This window comes from Argopecten irradians, chromosome 6 (assembly GCF_041381155.1).
Source record: "Argopecten irradians isolate NY chromosome 6, Ai_NY, whole genome shotgun sequence".
Lineage (NCBI taxonomy): Eukaryota > Metazoa > Mollusca > Bivalvia > Pectinida > Pectinidae > Argopecten > Argopecten irradians.
Genome location: NC_091139.1, coordinates 34800736 through 34821969, shown reverse-complemented (window position 1 = coordinate 34821969; position 21234 = coordinate 34800736). Strand labels below are relative to the sequence as shown.

General features: G+C 38.5%; 1 protein-coding gene across 1 annotated transcript; it reads left to right on the top strand.

The window, feature by feature from the left end:
- The first annotated feature begins 238 nt into the window (after positions 1-238).
- LOC138325717 (TLC domain-containing protein 4-B-like) lies at positions 239-16336 on the top strand. The gene is made up of 6 exons (XM_069271556.1): positions 239-1387; positions 2154-2243; positions 2812-2870; positions 8783-8880; positions 11800-11873; positions 12642-16336. Exons 1-6 carry the CDS (start codon positions 1170-1172, stop codon positions 12964-12966), a joined length of 864 nt encoding a protein of 287 aa, XP_069127657.1. The 5' UTR covers positions 239-1169; the 3' UTR covers positions 12967-16336.
- Positions 16337-21234: the final 4898 nt, after the last annotated feature.

Here is a 21234-nt window from a genome sequence, read left to right as displayed (position 1 = left end):
ACCTATAGCGATGTTCACCATTGCGACCTTAGCCAGATCATCATTCCTTAGAGTTTTCCGACAACGTGCCATTTGGCGTTTGAATCGTAAATTCGTATCTCTTATTGTGCCTAATAGTTATTAGGATCTTATTTTTTCTCTTCTTTCCTAATAACTTTCTTCTTCCAAAGTCTCCTTTGACACCGCTTCTTTTTTGGCCCTGAGATCTCGACCCTGTGAGGTATACCCTGCGTCCTGTCGTCACCTTCTATGATCATGCAATTGCAAGAACAAAGAACCATAATTTGATAAAACGGAAGCTCAACCATGATTGCACACAGATACAATCTAAAAATATGAGTTTTATTAAAAAAAAATATCATTTTGAAACATTGAAACAAAATTTAAAAAATAGCCAGTAGTTAAATTTAGAATATGTAGATATAGACTCACGAAATTTGTCTAATTAATGTAAAGAATATTGAATGTTTATTTATATAACCATCAGACAGTTATTAAGTGCCGTCGGCGAGCGGTTTAGCAAAGTAGTTGAAATACCGACAATCTAATTGATCTACACGGTTAGGATTACTTCAATGCCTAATAATATATGTGTAACAATTGATGTATATTTACTATTGTAAACATTATCATACGTTTATGTCCAATTGTGTAATAATTGATGTATATTTACTATTGTAAACATTATCATATGTTTATGTCCACGGGTGGATGCATTAGGTGATTGTGACAATAAAGATCAAACCTGAGATAGTGTAATTTAATCCTATCTAAAGGACACAGATTGCGTCCTCGACAATTAAGTGAATGATGAACATCCCAATTCGTATTCTGTTATAACATACAAATGTATCTATGACAACTATACCTAACGACAAAAGATCAAGTCGCCTAAATCAGGTAAATAATTTACCATACCAAGTTTATCACTTTGGTTTATAAATAACTTTTGCTTCATTTTGAAAGATAAAATTGCACATACCGATTGTTTCAATCTGGTTAGGTATTATGTAACGATGTGGGGATATGGATATGGATTTTGCATAATTATAAGAATGAAAGGATTTATAAATAACATTATCGCTTGTGATCTAAATGATAAAATTTGTATATAATCATTAATCATTATTAATAATTTTAGACTGGAAAGATTCGATCGTTTGTTATACATGTTTTACATTAAACACATATCCACAAAGAGTAAAGCCATGGAAGATGTCGACTACAGAATGGTTAACCAATTCACCTACATATATCACCCCGTGACTATACTGTCGTTTGGTGTTGTGATGTTCCTGTACAAAAAAGTATTTCCCAGAATATCTCCACATATTTCGGAGTCCTATACATCTCTCTCTGGAGTTCAACAAAATGATTGGAATTTAAGGTAAGTTTCCTAGACTTATATTACAATCATTATCAAAGCTGACATTGCAAGTTAACAATATTTGTGTTCAGATAAAACCTTCCAATGGTTTGTAGGTGTTGTCTGTATAACGGTCATCAGTATTAAGGAAGTGTTCCAGGACACCTGGTTACCACTGTTGGTATAGTTCAGTATAAATAAGACACAAACCGATTTCATGGTATATCAATGTAAGTTAATGGAATTTGGTAAAAATTAAAAGTCATTAAATTACAATTATGTGTACATAAAATATATCGGTAATTTTTTTACACAAAGTGATGAAATGAAAAACTACAGTCGAAAACTCATTTTGGTTTAATGCATGAAATTATGCCATTTTTTTCCAACTTCGATGATTAATCGATTCATCGTAAATGTACCTAAGTAACTATGTTCTTTTTTCACATTTTATGATACTATGAGTCAATTGATGAATCGTAAGGTGTTAATTCACCTTGAACTTGGGTTGGCTTGAGTATATAATTTGAGAATTGATGTAAGCATGTAGCGTTTTAAAGTCAATACTGACCATGGAAATGTATCTATGTAGAGGGGGGAATATGATACACAATGTAACTCCGTGTACTATGAATGAACCTCCAATATACAGAGTTCGATATAATTTCGGATTTTGTATGAGCTGATTAAATACATAATTAGTTCGATAAAAACAGAATGGAAAAATAAGGAACGTGTATGTCATTTCACACAAGACAATATATATGCATGTTTTGTTTACTTTCAGAATGACGTCATGTGTTCATTGTGTCGTTATCAGTACCTTATGTCTGTACACCTTGTTGTTTGATGACGTCATCATCCAAGATCCCGTTTGGTAATTACTGTACAACAAATCGTATGATGTAAACTCTCTAACTTTGTTACAATCATAGTTTAGTGCAAGTCGTGTTTGAGTAAGCACAACGATACTAGTATCATTTTAATAATATGAAAATCAGGGACAACAGAAATCAGAAATAAATATATGATATTCTTATTTTAGCAAAAAGTCTAAAATACAGCTGATTGGTATCAGCGATAAAATATTACCATCTCGGTCTTTTTTTATTTAACTAATTAACACCAATTTGATCAAGTCTATTTCTTATTAGTCACAGTAAATTAAGTAATACTGCGTCTTTCCTCTACAAGATAAAATAATGTATAAGTAAATATACCAAATGAGCAATTAGATCATTTTAACAAATCGACAACTAGGCATTTAAATTGTAGTGGTACACAGTATTATCTTGTTAAACCAGTTTTCTTCCGCTACTGAACAGATGATTACGTTTTCTAAAATATTTAATTGTCTATGAGCCGTTGATATACAAGGACATAACTTTGTAAATGATTTTTAACAATCTGCGTTCACAATTTCCCGTAATGTTTTGTCTATCTAGGAGTGACCGTTCAGCGATAAGAATCTGTGGCGCGATTGCAACAGGGTATTTTTTAGCAGGTGAGATTATACAATAATAACATTAATGATTTTCATAACAGACATGCAAGGGGGTAATGATGGCTCCATGGGCCTTCTGCTCGGCCACTATTGGGTAATGATGACTCCGCAGGCCTTCAACTCGGCCACTATTGGATAATAAGGCCTCCGTGGGCCTTCTGCTCTGCCACTATTGGGTAATAAGGCCTCTGTGGGCCTTCTACTCGGCCACTTTTGGGTAATGATGACTCCGTGGGCCTTCTACTCGGCCACTATTGGGTAATGATGACTCAGTGGGCCTTCTACTCGGCCACTATACGGTAATGATGCCTCCTTGGGCCTTCTGCCCGGCCACTATTGGGTAATGATGCCTCCGTGGGCCTTCTGCTCGGGCACTTTAGGAGTAGTGATGCCTCCGTGGGTCTTCTGCTCGGCCACTATTGGGTAATGATGCCTCCGTGGGCTTTCTGCTCGGCCACTATGGGGTAATGATGCCTCCGTGGGCCTTCTGCTCGGACACTATGGGGTAATGGTGCCTCCGTGGGCCTTCTGCTCGGCCACTATTGGGTAATGATGCCTCCATGGGCCTTCTGCTCGGCTACTATAGAAGTAATGATGACTCCGTGGGCCTTCTGCTCGGCCACTATGGGGTAATGATGCCTCCATGGGCCTTCTGCTCGGGCACTTAAGGCGTATAGATGCCTCCGTGGGTCTTTTGCTCGGCCACTATTGGGTAATGATGCCTCCGTGGGCCTTCTGCTCGGCCACTTTAGGGGTATAGATGCCTCTGTGGGTCTTCTTCTCGGCCACTATTGGGTAATAAGGCCTCCGTGGGCCTTCTGCTCGGCCACTTTATTAGGTGTAGTGATGCCTCCGTGGGCCTTCTGCTCCGCCACTATTGGGTAATGATGACTCCGTGGGCCTTCTGCTCGGCCACTATGGGGTAATGATGCCTCCATGGGCCTTCTGCTCGGCCACTTCAGGTGTAGTGATGCCTCCGTGGGCCTTCTGCTCAGCCATTGGGTAATGATGCCTCCGTGGGCCTTCTGCTCGGCCACTATGGGATAATGATGACTCCGTGGGCCTTCTGCTCGGCCACTATTGGGTAATGATGACTCCGTGGGCCTTCTACTCGGCCACTATTGGGTAATGATGACTCCGTGGGCCTTCTATTCGGCCACTATACGGTAATGATGCCTCCGTGGGCCTTCTACTCGGCCACTGTTGGATAATGATGCCACCGTGGGTCTTCTGCTCGGCCACTATTGGGTAATTGATGCCACCGTGGGTCTTCTGCTCGGCCACTATGGGGTAATGATGCCTCCGTGGGTCTTCTGCTCGGCCACTATTGGGTAATGATGCCTCCGTGGGCCTTCCGCTCGGCCACTTTGGGGTAATGATGCCTCCTTGGGCCTTCTGCTCGGCCACTATAGGGGTAGTGATGACTCCGTGGGCCTTCTGCTTGAGCACTCAGGGTTGTAATGATGCCTCCTTAGGCCTTCTACTCAGGCATTATCGGAGTAATTATGTCTTCGTGGGCCTTCTACTCGGACACTACGGGAGTAGTGTTGCATCCAAGGGCCTTTTGCTCGGCCACTTTGGGGGGTAGTAATGCCTCCTTGGGCCTTAAGCCCTGGCACTATGGGAATAATGATGCCTCCTTGGGCCTTCAGGTCGAGCACTTAAAGGGTGATGATGCCTCCGTGGGCCTTCTGCTCAGGCACTATAGGAGTAATAATGCATCCGTGGGAATTCTGCTCCGGCACTAACGGGATAATTATGCCTCTGTGGGCCTTCTGCTCGGCTACTTTGGGGGTAGTGATGCCTCCGTGGGCCTTAAGTCCGGGCACTATGGGAATAATGATGCCTCCTTGGGTCTTCAGGTCGAGCACTTAAAGGGTGATGATGCCTCCGTGGGCCTTCTGCTCAGGCACTATTGGAGTAATAATGCCTCCGTGGGAATTCTGCTCCGGCACTTACGGGATAATTATGCCTCTGTGGGCCTTCTGCTCGGGCACAATTGGGGTAATGATGCCTCCGTAGGCCTTTTGCTCAGGCACTATGAGGGTAATGATGTCTCCGCGGGCCTAAAGCTCGGGCACTATGGGGGTTATTATTCCTCCGTGGGCCTTCTGCTTCGAAACTATCGGAGTAATTAGGCCTCCATGGACCTTCTGCTCCGGCAATATCGGGATAATATTTCTCCGTGGATCTTTAGCTCGGGCACTATTGATGCAATGATGACTTCTTGGACCTTTAGCTCAGGCACTATGGGGTTATGATGCCTCCGTGGACCTTAAACTCGGACACTATGGGGGTAATTGTGCCTTTATGGATCTTCAGCTCGGGCACTATGGGGGCAATGATGCCACCGTGGACCTTGAGCTCGGTCACTATGGGGGTAATTGTGCCTCCGTGGATCTTAAATTCGGGCACTCTGGGGATAATTGTGCCTCAATGGATCTTTAAGTCGGGCACTATTGGGGAAATTGTGCCTCCGTAGACCTTAAACTCAGGCACTATGGGGGTAATTGTGCCTCTATGGATCATTTGGTTCGGGCACTATGGGGCAATGATGCCACCGTGGACCTTAAACTCGGGCACTATGGGAGTAGTTGTGCCTCTGTGGATCTTTAGCTCTGGCACTATGGGGGTAATGATGCCACCTTGGACCTTTAACTCGGGCACTTTGGGGGTAATTGTGCCTCTATGGATCTTTAGCTCGGGCACTATGGGGGCAATGATGCCACCGTGAACCTTAAACTCAGGCACTATGGGGTAATTGTTTCTCCGTGGACCTTAATTCGGGCACTATGGATGTAATTGTGCCTCTGTGGATCTTTTGCTCGGGCACTATGGGGGCAATGATGCCTCCGTGGACCTTTAGCTCGAGCACTATGGGGGTAATTGTCCCTCCATGGACCTTAAACTCGGGCACTATGGGGGTGATTGTGCCTCTATGGATCTTTAGCTCGGGCACTATGGGGGCAATGATGCCACCGTGGACCTTTAGCTCGAGCACTATGGGGGTAATTGTGCCTCCATGGACCTTAAACTCGGGCACTGTGGGGGTAATTGTGCCTCTATGGATCTTTAGCTCGGGCACTATGGGGGTAATTGTGCCTCCGTGGACCTTAAACTAGGGCACTATGGATGTAATTGTGCCTCTGTGGATCTTTTGCTCGGGCACTATGGGGGCAATGATGCCTCCGTGGACCTTTAGCTCGAGCACTATGGGGGTTATTGTGCCTCCATGGACCTTAAACTCGGGCACTATGGGGGTAATTGTGCCTCTATGGATCTTTAGCTCGAGCACTATGGGGCAATGATGCCACCGTGGACCTTAAACTCGGGCACTATGGGGGTAATTGTGCCTATGTGGATCTTTAGCTCGGGCACTATGGGGGTAATGATGCCACTGTGGACCTTTAGCTCGGGCACTTTGGGGGTAATGATGTCTCTGTGGACCTTTTGCTCGGGCACTTTGGGGTAATGAAGCCCCCGTGGACCTTAAACTCGGGCACGATGGGGTAAATCTGCCTATATATATCTTTAGCTCGGGCACAATGGGGGTAACAATGCCTCAATGGACATTTTGCTCTTGCATTATGGGGTAATTGTGCCTGCGTGGGTCTTCTGCTCGGCCATTATAGGGGTAATGATGCCCCGTGAGACTTCAGCTCGGGCACTATGGGGGTAATGATGCCTCCGTGGGCTTTCCTCCTTGCACCTTCTGCTCCGGCACTATCGGGTTAATTAAGACTCCGTGGGCCTACTGCTCGGGCACTATGGGGTAATGGTGCCTCCGTTGGCCTTCAGTTCAGGTACTATGTGGGAAATTATGCCTCCGTGGGCCTTCAACTCGGGCACTATGGAGGTAATTATGCCTCCATGGGCCTTTAACTTGCATTATGGGGGCAATGATGCCTCCTTGGACCTTTAGCTCGGGCACTATGGGGTAAAGATGCCTCCGTGGACCTTTAGCTCGGGCACAATGGGATAATTGTGCCTCCCTTGAACTTTAGCTTGGGCACTATGGAGCAATGATGCCACCGTGGACCTTTAGCTCGAGCACTATGGGGGTAATTGTGCCTCCATGGACCTTAAACTCGGGCACTGTGGGGGTAATTGTGCCTCTATGGTTCTTTAGCTCGGGCACTATGGGGGTAATTGTGCCTCCTGGGGGTAATTGTGCCTCCGTGGACCTTAAACTAGGGCACTATGGATGTAATTGTGCCTCTGTGGATCTTTTGCTCGGGCACTATGGGGGCAATGATGCCTCCGTGGACCTTTAGCTCGAGCACTATGGGGGTTATTGTGCCTCCATGGACCTTAAACTCGGGCACTATGGGGGTAATTGTGCCTCTATGGATCTTAAGCTCGGGCACTATGGGGCAATGATGCCACCGTGGACCTTAAACTCGGGCACTATGGGGGTAATTGCGCCTATGTGAATCTTAAGCTCGGGCACTATGGGGGTAATGATGCCACTGTGGACCTTTAGCTCGGGCACTTTGGGGGTAATGATGTCTCTGTGGACCTTTTGCTCGGGCACTTTGGGGTAATGATGCCCCCGTGGACCTTAAGCTCGGGCACGATGGGGTAAATCTGCCTCTATGTATCTTTAGCTCGGGCACAATGGGGGTAATAATGCCTCAATGGACCTTTTGCTCTTGCATTATGGGGTAATTGTGCCTGCGTGGGTCTTCTGCTCGGCCATTATAAGGGTAATGATGCCCCGTGAGACTTCAGCTCGGGCACTATGGGGGTAATGATGCCTCCGTGGGCTTTCCTCCTTGCACCTTCTGCTCCGGCACTATCGGGTTAATTATAACTCCGTGGGCCTACTGCTCGGGCACTATGGGGTAATGATGCCTCCGTTGGCCTTCTGCTCATGCACTATCGGGATAATTATTCCTCCTTAGGCCTTCAGTTCAGGCACTATGTGGGAAACTATGCCTCCGTGGGCCTTCAACTCGGGCACTATGGAGGTAATTATGCCTCCGTGGGCCTTTAACTTGCACTATGGGGGCAATTATGCCTCCTTGGACCTTTAGCTCGGGCACTATGGGGGCAATGATGCCTCCTTGGACCTTTAGCTCGGGCACTATGGGGTAAAGATGCCTCCCTGGACCTTTAGCTCGGGCACTATGGGATAATTGTGCCTCCCTTGAACTTTAGCTCTGGCACTATGGGGGCAATGATTCCTCAGTGGACCTTTAGCTCGGGCACTTTAGGGGTAATGATGCCTCCTTTGGACCTTTAGCTCGGCACTATGGGGGTAATTGTGCAATCGAATTAAAATTAGACTTGTAATTCCACTACACTACGATACTCTACATTACGCTAACCCTAACCCTAACCCTAACCCTTGTATTGGAGCGTAACGTAGAGTATCGTCGTGGACCGGAATTACAAGTCTAATTTTAATTAGATTGAGTAATTGTGCCTCCGTGGATCTTTAGCTCGGGGCCTTCTGCTCGGGCACTATGGGGGTAATGATGCCTCCGTGGACCTTTAGCTCGAGCACTATGGAAGCAGTGATGCAGCCTTGGACCTTGCTCGGGCACTATGGGGCAATGATGCCTCCATGTACCTTTAGCTCGGGCAATATGGGAGTAATGATGCCTCCGTAGACCTTTAGCTCGGGCACTATGGGGTAATGATGCCCCCATGGAATTTTAGCTCATGCACTATGGGGGTAATTTTGCCTCCGTGGATCTTTAGATCGGACACTATGCGGGTACATGTAATTATGCCTCAATGTGCCTTCTGCTCGTGCACTTTTCCATCCCATGACAATAATATGAGGCAATTATGCACTATCAACCAGGCCTTGATAGTAAAAAGTGCCCTATCAACCAGGCTATAATATTATTAGAGTTTAGACTGTCACTTACGAAATGGACTGTGCGTGTCTATGTTTTATACAGACGCAGCTGCTATGTTGATGGACTATGAACAAAACATGGAAACAGTCCTGTATTATTTTCACCACGCTGCCACTATTTGCGCAAGCTATTATGTATTTGTAAGTATACCATTTTCCTATCTAAAGGTTTTTGTGATAACAGTAAGAAGAAAATAAAATAAAAACAATTAAATGATAAATACATAGATTCAAACAGATACAGATTGATACATATGTGTAGTTTGCAATACCTGTAGCATAGGCTGTATGGATCTATAATTATCAATTATTGACCCTTTTTGAGGTCCATATGGTGTTATATACCGCCTTGGTACGTCATCGCTAATGGTCATTATTTTACATTTTACCAAGGCGGTATAACAGATATGTAGTTCCTTTCACTAATGTCAAAATAACTATATGATGTTTATATTAATAACAAGATGACTGATGGTCATATAACGTCATCCTGAAGAACGTAACGTTTTGGTTATGACGTCATTGAAGGTATATTGACTCGATGCTTCTAAAAATAGAAACAAAGAGTTGTTATGCTACATACAAATGTATGCGACTCCACGTGACCATGTACTAACCAATTAGAATAGAGGAAAATCGGAGCATATCTCATATATAATTTTTAAACGAATAAAAAAGTTCGTTACAAGATTGAATCATTTTTTAACAATACAATGAGGATGATGGCATTGTTGGCAGTGTTAGACTATAAGACTCCTTCATATGTGGATATGAAGGATAGTGAATATTCTAACCGAAGCCGCTAGATTAACGTTTTATGGTCCCGATTGTAGAATATCCCTATATTTCATATCAACGTATGAAAGAGTACTTTTCTCTAATACCTCAACGTTTGAAGGCAATTTTACTACTATGATTTTCCGCCAGTTTGAAATAAATTTGGGAAAAAACTGCAACTGCAAATCAATTCTTCATAAATACAAGGAAGTTGCGTGATATTTTCAACGAAAATCCTGTTGTTTGCATCCTTTTGAGTAAACCCAGACTAGTATCTGAAAAAATGTTGTACCGAATTTGTACCCAGAAAATAGTAATTTTGTTGACGCTGTGACGTCACGAGGCTTTATTGCATGAGTAGCCATGAAATACAGCTTCAGGCGACATGGGTTTATTTCCCTAGACCAACCTATATTACACGTGTAGGCATGAGATTCCATACATTTATAAGCATGTCACTTTTCAGTTGTGGTATCCCTATTATAAAGTCGCAGCCCTCCGTGCCCTTTCTGGCACGAAGTGCAAAGCACTTCTAAGGTATCACGTACATGAAAATATAAGAAAAAAGACAATCTTCAAAATTCAATCCTACACACTGACAGCTTCAGTTTGGGGCCGCCATTATTTCATACATATGGGAAGTGAATTATGGGTAATCACCATGGATATGATCCTTTGAAGTAAGCTCATTATATAATCGAGCGGTTAAAATGCTCTAATGATCTGACAAACGTAATCTTCTTCAGGCAGAAGCTCAGTGCTATTGCTCTTTATTTGTAAGCGTTTAAGTGATTTAAAACACCTTACAAAATAATCAGCTGACCAAAAACGGAATATCTGTTAAGATAAGATAAGATAAGATATTTTATAGACGCAGGCAAGTAACATGCCTCTATGTCCATATCTCATACAATGAAATACAATGAAATAATATCCATGATGTACAATTAGTAATTAAGTGATATCAATTATTAAATGAAGTTAGTTAATTGGCACGTCCGTGTTCCATTTTATAGCTCCACAAGTGGTTGTATTTAAGTTCCAAATTAGCCCAGTGCTTGTCTAGACTTGTCTCGAAATCTCTTATTGTTGTTGAGTTTATGATATTTTCTGGCAAACTGTTCCATATATCGATAGTTCTAAATTCAAAGGAATATTTCCGTATATCTAACTTGCAATGTTTTTTCTTTAATTTTTGCGAATGGCCTCTCGTCCGGGATGCGGTATCATGCTCAAATATTGCAATGGTAACCCTTTCGTCATGGAAATTGTTCATTATCTTGTATACATTTATGATGTCTCCCCTCAGTCTCCGGTAGGATAGTGAAGGTAAACCTAGACACTTTAATCTCTCGCTGTAGGGTAGATCTCTAAGCCCTGGAATTAGTTTGGTTGCCCTCCGCTGTACTTTTTCTATAGATTCGATGTCCTTTGTTCTGTATGGATTCCAGACGCTTGCAGCGTATTCTAAATGTGGTCTTACTAATGCTTTGAAAAGTTGTTTAAATGATATTTCATCTATGTATACAAAACTGTTGCGTAATATAAGACTCGTTCATATGTGGATATGAAGGATAGGGATATTCTACCCGAGGGTCACAAAATGTAGTAAAACCCGAGGCTTGCCGAGGGTTTTGCAACATTTTGTGATCCCGAGGGTAGAATATCCCTATCCTTCATATCCACTTATGAAAGAGTATTTTTCTTTCATACCTCGATGTTTTATTGAAATTTTACAACTATAATATCCAGCCATTTTGAAATAAATTCGAAGAAATCCACGACTGGAAATCAATTTTCCATACATGAAATTTTATGTGATATTTTCAACACAAATTTCATCGTGTGCATCTTTTATAGTAAAACCAGTCATATTTGTGAAAAAAACGTTTAAATTTTACCGAGGAAATAGAGATTTTGTTGACGCCGTGACGTCACGAGGCTTTATTGCATGGGTAGACATGCAATACAGCCGCAGGCGACATGAGTGTATTGCCCTGGACCAGCCAGTATTACACCTGTAGGTATGAAAGAAATAAAATTTCTTCCTTCTCTAATGCAGGTTTCCTTCTCAAATGGGGTTTTGAGGACAAGGATAGAGTGTGAATATATGAATAAAAAATAAACAGAAAATTCAATGGGGATGTTTTACCAGGTTAAACTTATAGGTTTACTAAGCGACCATGTGCATGTGGCTGAACAGGAAGACAATTTGACGCCTACACACAGATGTATGTAGTATGACTGGATCTAATGTATTGTCATCTACTGTCTTTATTACAGACTTATGGAATATTACCCTACTTTGCAAACTATAAAATGATGATGGAATTCTCAACTCTATTTGTAAATCTGAGGTAATGTAACATACTACAGCTTGTTTTTTGTAACATTTTAGTTTTTGTATTATCTTCTTTAAAGGCCCACTATATAATCTATGTGAACAATGCAGATTCATTGTGCTCTGTATGTCTCCTTTAACGCATAATATCATATATATAATGTAAACAGGATGATACCAGTATACACAACAAGACTCATTTATGGAAGCTAATTGTTATTTTATCTTTCCAAAATTGTTCAAACTTATATTCCGTTACATTTTTTGAAAATATTTTGGTTCAGGTATGCACATTTAATTATAAAACTGACAAACTAAACATCAATAAACAAATAGTATATTAGACATTATCAATACTTTTAGCCGACAATTCTGTCCTTTTTCCAGAAAACACAATAATGAGTAGACTTTACACTTTTAGATATAAGTTAAGATTAAAACTGTATACAGCGTGGAATATAAGTTTTTTCTGTCTTTTATTTTTACTAATACTTTAAAAATTCACATAGGCCTAATATTATCCTTATTTTTTTTTTACTTTGGGAAACAACAAACCGGTTTCCAATATGGGAACACTCCGATATTTGTATAATTGAAGTCACTATTTTTTTTTTTCATCGGGGTATGAAAAAAGATAAAAGGCACAGAAAAAAAAAAAAATATTATACTTATATTCCATATCGTCAATCAAGTCACTTAAATGCATTGACGCATAGTTTTTTACAAAACAATGAATTATCGGTACGTTACAATGAATTAAATAACCACTAATATTTTGTTGTAGATGGCTTCTCATTAAGGAAAAAGTCAAAACATCCAGTAAAGTTTTCTTAGTGAACGGATGCTTACTTACCTTCACCTTTGTCACTACCAGGGTGCTGTCGCTGCCAAAGTTCTGGTATAAAATCTATAGTTACATTGGATCTGACGATTTTGCTCTCTTGGGAAAAATACCATTTGTTATGATTGTCACTAGTTTTGTTCTCGATAGTTTGAACATATACTGGAGTATACGCATACTGAAAACATTTTACAAGACAATGCTGAGTATAGTCACTGAATACACAAACGAAGACAACATGTCAGAGAAAAATGGAAAACATCAATAAAGATATGTTAACATTTCAATCTAACTATTTTATTGCATTACATGCTCGTTTAAAATGTATTTTGCCTTAGTCTCTTTGTATAATAGCCAATACAATTGTGCCATGTTTGAGGGTCGACAATTTTGCGATTTTTTTTTTCATAGAACAATGATTTATTTGTTGCTGGGTTGGGTTAGGTCCCAGATGATACATATGGGTATATTGTTAGAAAATAATAACACAATCCATCTTCTACGTCATGATGTTGTATTGCCTCTATATATGTACAAGTGTACCTGCGTAATCGAAGAAGCGTATAAGCGCAGAGTCTGTAACAAGATATAAACAAGACTCATTAAGTACAAGTTCATATTTCAATAATACATAATAACATAACATTCATATTAATCATACAAACATACAAGATCCCTATGTAGCCTACAGTATATCAACATCAGATTCACAATATATATAAATAACATTAGAGTTAATCTATTTATAAACTCTAAAACAACTATTATAAATTAGACTTTACACTAATAGATATAGCTTCTGCTATCTATAATAAATACAAATACATAAATTCATGCTCTGTCGGCGGTGGAGCATTTTTAAATGTATTATATAAATGGAATTTGAAGATGATGATAGTACACTGTAATTATTTTCAGATCAAAACTGTTACGATGTTAAGCTACCACAGTTGAAAATTATTTCTTTCATTTTGTTCACACAATTTTTCTCCTGGACTGGTTCCAATTGAAATGATATTTGCATGTAGACATTCTGTAAAACATAAGGAAACAATAAATGTATTAACCGATCTAGAGTAATTACTGAAAATGCTAATATCATATAATTAATCATTTTTTTATAAATAGCAATACCAGTTTAGTGTAAATATTATGTTGTTCTTTAGTCCTCCTGTTCTTTAGAGTTTTGTCCTTCACAAATTGATTGTAATATAGCAGTTGTTATATAATGTCTCTGATAATGTGCATAGGCGTAAAGTCTATTTTGCCGAGTAAAATGTTCAAAGAACTAATATTGTTCATACCCAAAGATGTAATCGCACTAAAAACAGTGATCAAGAAGTATAGGCTTTTGTGTGATTGCATTTGTGAGACTGTGCCAAAAAGGCATTTGATACCGTATGGAGAGCAGGCCTTTGCCAAAAATTACATAACAGTAATGTAAATGGTAAATGTTTCAAAGTTATTTTTTAACATGTATAATAATATTAAATCATGTGTTCAATTCAATTCCAGAAAGTCTGATTTCTTCCGGGGTTAATTGGAGTCAGACAAGGAGAAAACCTATCTCCCTTTCTCTTTTCCGTGTTCCTTAATGACATAGAAAGTTATTTTGCCTCTCTAGGTATTCATCCACTTGAAACTGTAAGAGATAAACTTTTTAACGAACTTCACATTTTTGTTGAAATCTTTGTTCTTTTATACGCCGATGATACTGTGTTATTCTCAGAAAGTCCAGAAGGTCTTCAAAGTGCTTTAAATGTAATACAGCTTTATTGTGAAACTTGGAAGCTTAAAATTAATGTAAATAAAACAAAAATTATGGTATTTTGTAAGAAAAAAAGGAAACAGAATCATGTATTATGCAAAACGAAACTTTAGAAAATGCAGATAATTTTACTTATTTAGGAATTACTTTTAATTACAGTGGCAACTTTGTCAACGCGAGACGTAGACTAATCGATCAGGCACAAAAGTCAATATTTCCTATATATAAAAAAAATCAGGAATCTTTCTCTTCCGATAGATATACAACTAAAACTCTTTGATTCTTTAGTAGAGCCTATCCTATTGTATGGATCAGAGGTATGGGGATTCGAAAATTTGAAAATAATTGAACAGATTCATCTTAAACTTTGCAAAAGAATCCTGAAAGTCATCCTCGATATTCCAGGGCTTCCGATCACTTACGATCTCTACACCCCTGGACGATCTCATAGTAAAACTGGAGGCAACACAATAGAACAGGTAATTCAGTCCTTTGATGGACATCAAAAGAGCCGTATAACTGTACACTGTGGTTGACTCTGGCTTTGATGTTAGTCATCGCTCTCTCTGTAGTCTTCAAAGGAAATCTTTGCTGGCCTGTGATTGGTCAAATGCTTTCCGCTTAACTGCCTTCAATTTCACTATGAGATAGTCCAGGGGTGTAGAGATCGTTAGTGATCGGAAGCCCTGGAGTATAGAGGATGCCTGAAAGTGAGGTCTACTACTCCAAATTTTATGATTTATGGTGAGCTAGGTCGTGTGCCATTAGAAATAAATGTTAAATTAAGATTAGTAGGTTTTTGGAATAGACTTCTAAGTAATGATAACAAACTAAGTAGCATTTTATTACAATTGGCCTTACATTTGCAAAATGATGCTAATTTTTCTTTTAAATGGATTAAATGTTTACAAAGTATTTTTAACGAAACTGGATTTTCCTTTATATTCGATAATAAAATACTGATGCCTGATAATTTCTACAAAGATGTTTTGAAACAACGTCTGATTGATCAGTTTATACAAAGATGGTTTTCCGACTGTGCTAACTCATCTCGTGGACAATTATATTCTGTATTTAAAACAGAATTTTGTATGGAAAAATATTTATTAAATTTGTCAGAACATGCCAGAATACAAATAACAAAACTGCGTACTTCGAATATTAAATTTCCTATAGAAACGGGTAGATGGTATAATATCCCAAAAGTGAATCGTTTATGTAATTTATGCGCCGAAAGCATTGGTGATGAATTTCATTATTTGTTTATATGCAACAATATTACTTTATCGACTCTAAGAAATAAATATATACCTCGCTATTATTATACAAACCCAAATATTGATAAGTTTAAAGTTGTTTTTTTTATCAATATGCAACCAACAAGTTCTGACAGGTTGATCTATTTTCCTAACCAAAATGTCCCCTCTTTTGTAATTAATTCCTGTGCAGTTGTTTATCTGTTTGTTCTGATTGAAATTTTAAGTAATTTATATGTACACATTTATACATATAATGTGGATTTACAAGGTGCGTGTGCGAGCGCGTGACTAAATTGTATAACTACATGCTCATGTACATGTGTGAGAACATTAGATTTTTGATCGTATGAATTGTGTATGTGTGGCAGGTTATATACGTACACACGTAAATGCATGAGGATATGTATGGTTGAACGTATACATTGTATGTATGTGTGTGGCTGGTGTTATAATACACATATGTATGTATATATAACTGTTAATTACCATATTTATCTGTCCATTCTAGATCTGTCAATTATATTTATATGCCTCCTCATGTTACACATATCTTATATGTCCGAGTGTTAAAAATAAATTCTTGAAAATAAAAAAATCTCACTTCGAGTTATACGAACATTTTATGTATGATTTTTGTCATTCGGACCAAAAATTTACTTCCTATTACGTAGTTTGATGAATATACTATATCTATTATCAGAACGTCAAGCTCCTGTAGGCCTACATGTGATGAAAGCGGCTAAATTAATGTGTTTGAATGGTTTAGTGGCAACCTCTAAACGTGCTTTAATACATTATGTAGATATAATCTGATAATGTATACATGTGCTTATAAAATTATCGATAATTAATAAGGATGTGGTAAATATCCATACCTTATTAACTGCCGTAAGTTGGAAGATTACGCCACCTTGGATATTTAGAAAATGTCCATCGTCTGTCACGCGTTATTTGATCAGTAGACAAAGTTTATCCTAATTTTTTTTTAAAGTTGTCTTTCTTCCATTGTGTAGTCATGATAACAAATCTCCATTTCGTCATGAAATTTATTTGCTTCCGAATTAATATGATTCAAATTACAAAAATCATTATTGTAACAATTTTGATGTTTTAGATGAAATATTGCTTTCATTTTTTCCGTTGCGGGATAACTGTCTCTAGTAAGGACTAAACGTGAGGGCGAAGCGAAGCATTTTCGTGACGAAACGTCTTCATGCATTGGAAATAACATTTCCGGGACGAAAAGTCTAGATACATTGTAAACAAAAATTTTCAAACCTAAGATCATTTGGATATTGATGGTCAAGATTATTTTTACACACCATTAAACATTTGAAAAAAAAAAAAACTTTGTGAAAGTATCAGATCTTGGAATACAGTTTAAACCTTGTGCTTTTTCTTCTGCCTGAGGGAAAAAGTTAAAGGCCTGGTGGCCTTCATTTATGTAAAGATATTGATGGCAGAACACCAGTACATTTGACCGAAGAAAGAGAAGAGAAAGACCTTGGAATAATTATCAATAATAAATTAAGCTTTAAAACTCATATGCAAGCCGCTTTGAACAAGGCGAACCGAATACTTTGCGGCATCAGTAGATCATACATACACTCGGATAAAAACTCAACAAGACATTGGACTTTTAGAAAGCGTTCGAAGACGGGTTACCAAATTACTGCCTGGATTGAGAATTATTCGTGCGAAGAAAGATTGAGATGTCTTAAGTTGCCATCCTTAGTATACAGGCGCAATAGAGGAGCTATGATTGATTTTTTAAAATTTAAGAGGAGGCTATGGGTAACTGTAGTTACCCTTATCCGGTTCCCCCTGTAATTTGTGTGGTGTGAATGGAAATTTAAACTGATAACTTGCAATACATTGTGTACAGCAATATTTGACCATTGTTGACTCTGTTGCAATTTTGCACTGCACTAACTTGAACATTTTTTTTAGATAATCCGCCTTTTCGACATACTTTCTGTACCTGTACCAACATTTTGTTCGTTTGTACTCGGCATTTATACTGTGCAGAACAATCCTAAAGGCCTGATCACAGTTGCAGTCTTGACGTATACGTAGTAGACCGTAGTTTAAACATACCGTGGTACCGAGGTACTTCGGCTTATTATGGCATACTATACTTGGTCAACCAAGGTCAGAAGTACGATCTACTACGGCCCGCTAATGTCAAGTGCGGGATAGTACGGTTCACAACTACGGTCCAAGGTTTAAGGTTAGCTACGGTTTTAGTGAGACCAGGTCTTATAGCCTTCTTAATATACGGAAAGGTTGCGGGCAGGGTGATCCTATATTGCCTTATCGTTTTGTGGAAATATTGATTGATTATACGAATGGATAACAAATTATAAGGTTTCAAGTTCGTTTTGTTTATAAATATTCCAAACCCTAACAATGGTACAGTTAAAACGCTGGAGGTTTTGTTTATTAAGGCGTAAGAATTGTACCTGCTGCCCGTATTGCATGATCGTAAAAGGCGACTACATTGTAAAGGACCTGTTACACCTTCAATTGAATTTTGCCTACGAACCAATTTAATAAAACCCATGTGCATTTTGTAGTACTATGCAAGAGAACCTGTAAGATACTTTTCAAAAATTCTAAATGCCCCATTGGCCTGTGCTAGGGATGATTTAATGTTGCCATCCCAGGGTGTACACCAGGGTTCCCTTTTAGGTCCAAAACCATATCAATTTAATGTTCAATTTCGAAAACCGATACCATGTTCTCAAAAGTAAACAATTCCACAAATTTTAAATATATATATGTAGCTTTAAAATCTGATATATTATTTTCAGGTTCTTGAAACAAAAAACTGGCCAAACTTAGATGCCTATTTTTAGCAACATCAAATTTTCACCAAACTGGTACACCTACTTCCAGTTCTTGTACACCAAAAAATATTCAGTAATTTTTTAGCACATAGGTCACAAGAAAACTATTCAAAATTTAAAAAATGCATGACCGGCAAAGTTGTCAACGGAATGGTAAATTACCTTGGGATAGTTTTTGTCAAGAAAAATCATATATCCTTATATTGCTCATATAATGATAAATGCAAACGTTGCAAAGTATTACATTTCTATTGACATGATATGTTCTCATTAACAGAATGAACCCTTGATAATTTTTGGCACTGAAATGTTATTACATGTTTTTAGTGCATTAAAAAAACAATATGTTATCTAAAACCCAAAACGGTTGTTTTATACTATAGAAGATTTTAAGCCAAACAGAGTTTTAACGGAAGCAGTTCACAAACTTCCAGTTCTTGTATGGTCAAAATAATAGAAAAATCAGCAAAGGAAAATATGTATATTTTTTAAAGCTTCTACGAATATTCTCCACATTACAAAATAATAATTTAGTTTATTATTTTTCTGGATTTTCTGTCACTTCTCATTGGTCAAAAACACGCCACGTGATCACCGATAAAAAACTATATTGCACGATTTTTCCAGAAGCAGTTTATAGAAAAAGTATATTGCACGGTTATTTTTAGATAACGTTATCGTCTACGTTACCAACCCGCTTCGTGTTCCTGGCGCTTTAAAACAAACGCGTTGATGACCTGAGTTTGAAGCATAACCGCTGACCACCAAATGTGACAGACGACGTTGATTGTTTCGGTTTCTTACAAAAATGATGATGACTTCCAGCTGATGACTACAGGTTAAGCTTTTAAATTTTCAACGTAAACACGGTAAGAGAGGAGGAGCCTGGAGCCATTGAATAGTGAATACGATCGATGTTTATTTTTTTTTATATTCCACTTAGGTTAGCCTAGTTACAACATTAGGCCTAGCCCTAGGCTAATCCTACTGTATGTACATACGATTTTTATGTTACGGAATGGAGTACTAAATATAAGCATAAGAGAATGTATCTTAATGTCAATCTGAATCTGTTAATATATGTTTGACGTCGAAGTGGATGATTTCAACGGAGAACAAACTATACATTTAATTGACTGTCACATTGTGCCCTTATAACATGGCGCTACATGTATAATGGAGTACATGAACATGTATGCAATTTACAAACACGCATGCACCGGATGCATATAATGAAAGCGTGAAGTGCATTAATTGATACTGTTTTAATATGTTGTTTTTGAATTGTACTTGTTACAAAACCATAAGATTGTAACTGTCATCACGAAGCAGAATTTACAATGCTGCGATGCTTATTTAGTTTCACACTCATTTCAACATGTAAAAATCCAGAAAAATAATAAAACAATTATAGCATTTTGATTTTGGTGTCAAAACATGGTTATATCGACCACAGAAAAAATATCGACCTCGGACTACGTCCCCGGTCAATGTTTTTTCTTTGGTCGATATAACCATGCATCGACCTCATCAAAATGCTATATTTGTATAATATTTTTGAACGTAGAAATACAGTTTCCTTGGAATACCGATCCACAATAAATGTATAGGAAATAATAAATCCATGACCTAAAAAAAGCAGTTAACCGTTAGATGTCACATGTTATTAAGTATAGAACGTCTTCCAGTTTGAATTAATAGCCAATATGAATGCCAACTGAACAGAGACAAATTCCATAAACGCGCAAGCGTGTTGAATTTACCTCTGTCCATTTGACATTCATATCATTGGCTATGATTGTCAATTGAAAGACGTTCAATGCTTAAATTTACATTTGGTTACAATTTTATGATGGAATCACAAGGGATTTTGCATCTGTAATGAATTAATAATTTGTTACCGTTATGGATGGAACAGCTATTTGAACAGCCGTTTTCCGTGATTGCTGGTACGCCATTGTGACGTTACAATGATAATTACATCATAATAAGGAAGTTCATAGACTATATGAATGCAAACTGCGCTTGGTAAGGTTACATAATGCAGTGAAAATGTAAATATATAAGCATAAATTACATGACATGATAAGAATATTTCATCATATCATATCATAATGACCACAAAAGAACTTTCTCAAAGTTGTTGTATTCAGTTGTTCTGTCTAGAACCAAATGTACATGTATATTAAATCTATTTATGAATTTTAAAGTGAACAGTCGGGTAAGGATGGCTAAAATCGGTAAAAATGGTGTGAATGTATCCAGTATAATTTCTTATGAAATGGAAAAATAAAATCTTTCGTCAAAATCTGTATGCGTACGAAGAAATTAATTTAAAGTATGGAAATTCTAAAACGTCCTCCCGGCTCACTATGTCCGTGGTTACATTTCCACGCAGCCTCGCTTTCAATGCTTTCAACTTTTCTTTACTTTAATGGTCAGAACTGGGAAACTAAGCAGAACTTGACCGTCGCATTGATATGTGAGAACTTTTGGAAGGCCAATGAACGCATTTAGACTGGTTTTCTTTGCCCGACTATTCACTTAAATGTTGTCGCATGTTTTCGATGATTTTAAATCACAATAGGCAGTTGCTCTATTCTAGTTTAGCATTTGTCAGATGAGCATTCTAGCCCAGGTAATACAGTATGAATGGCAGA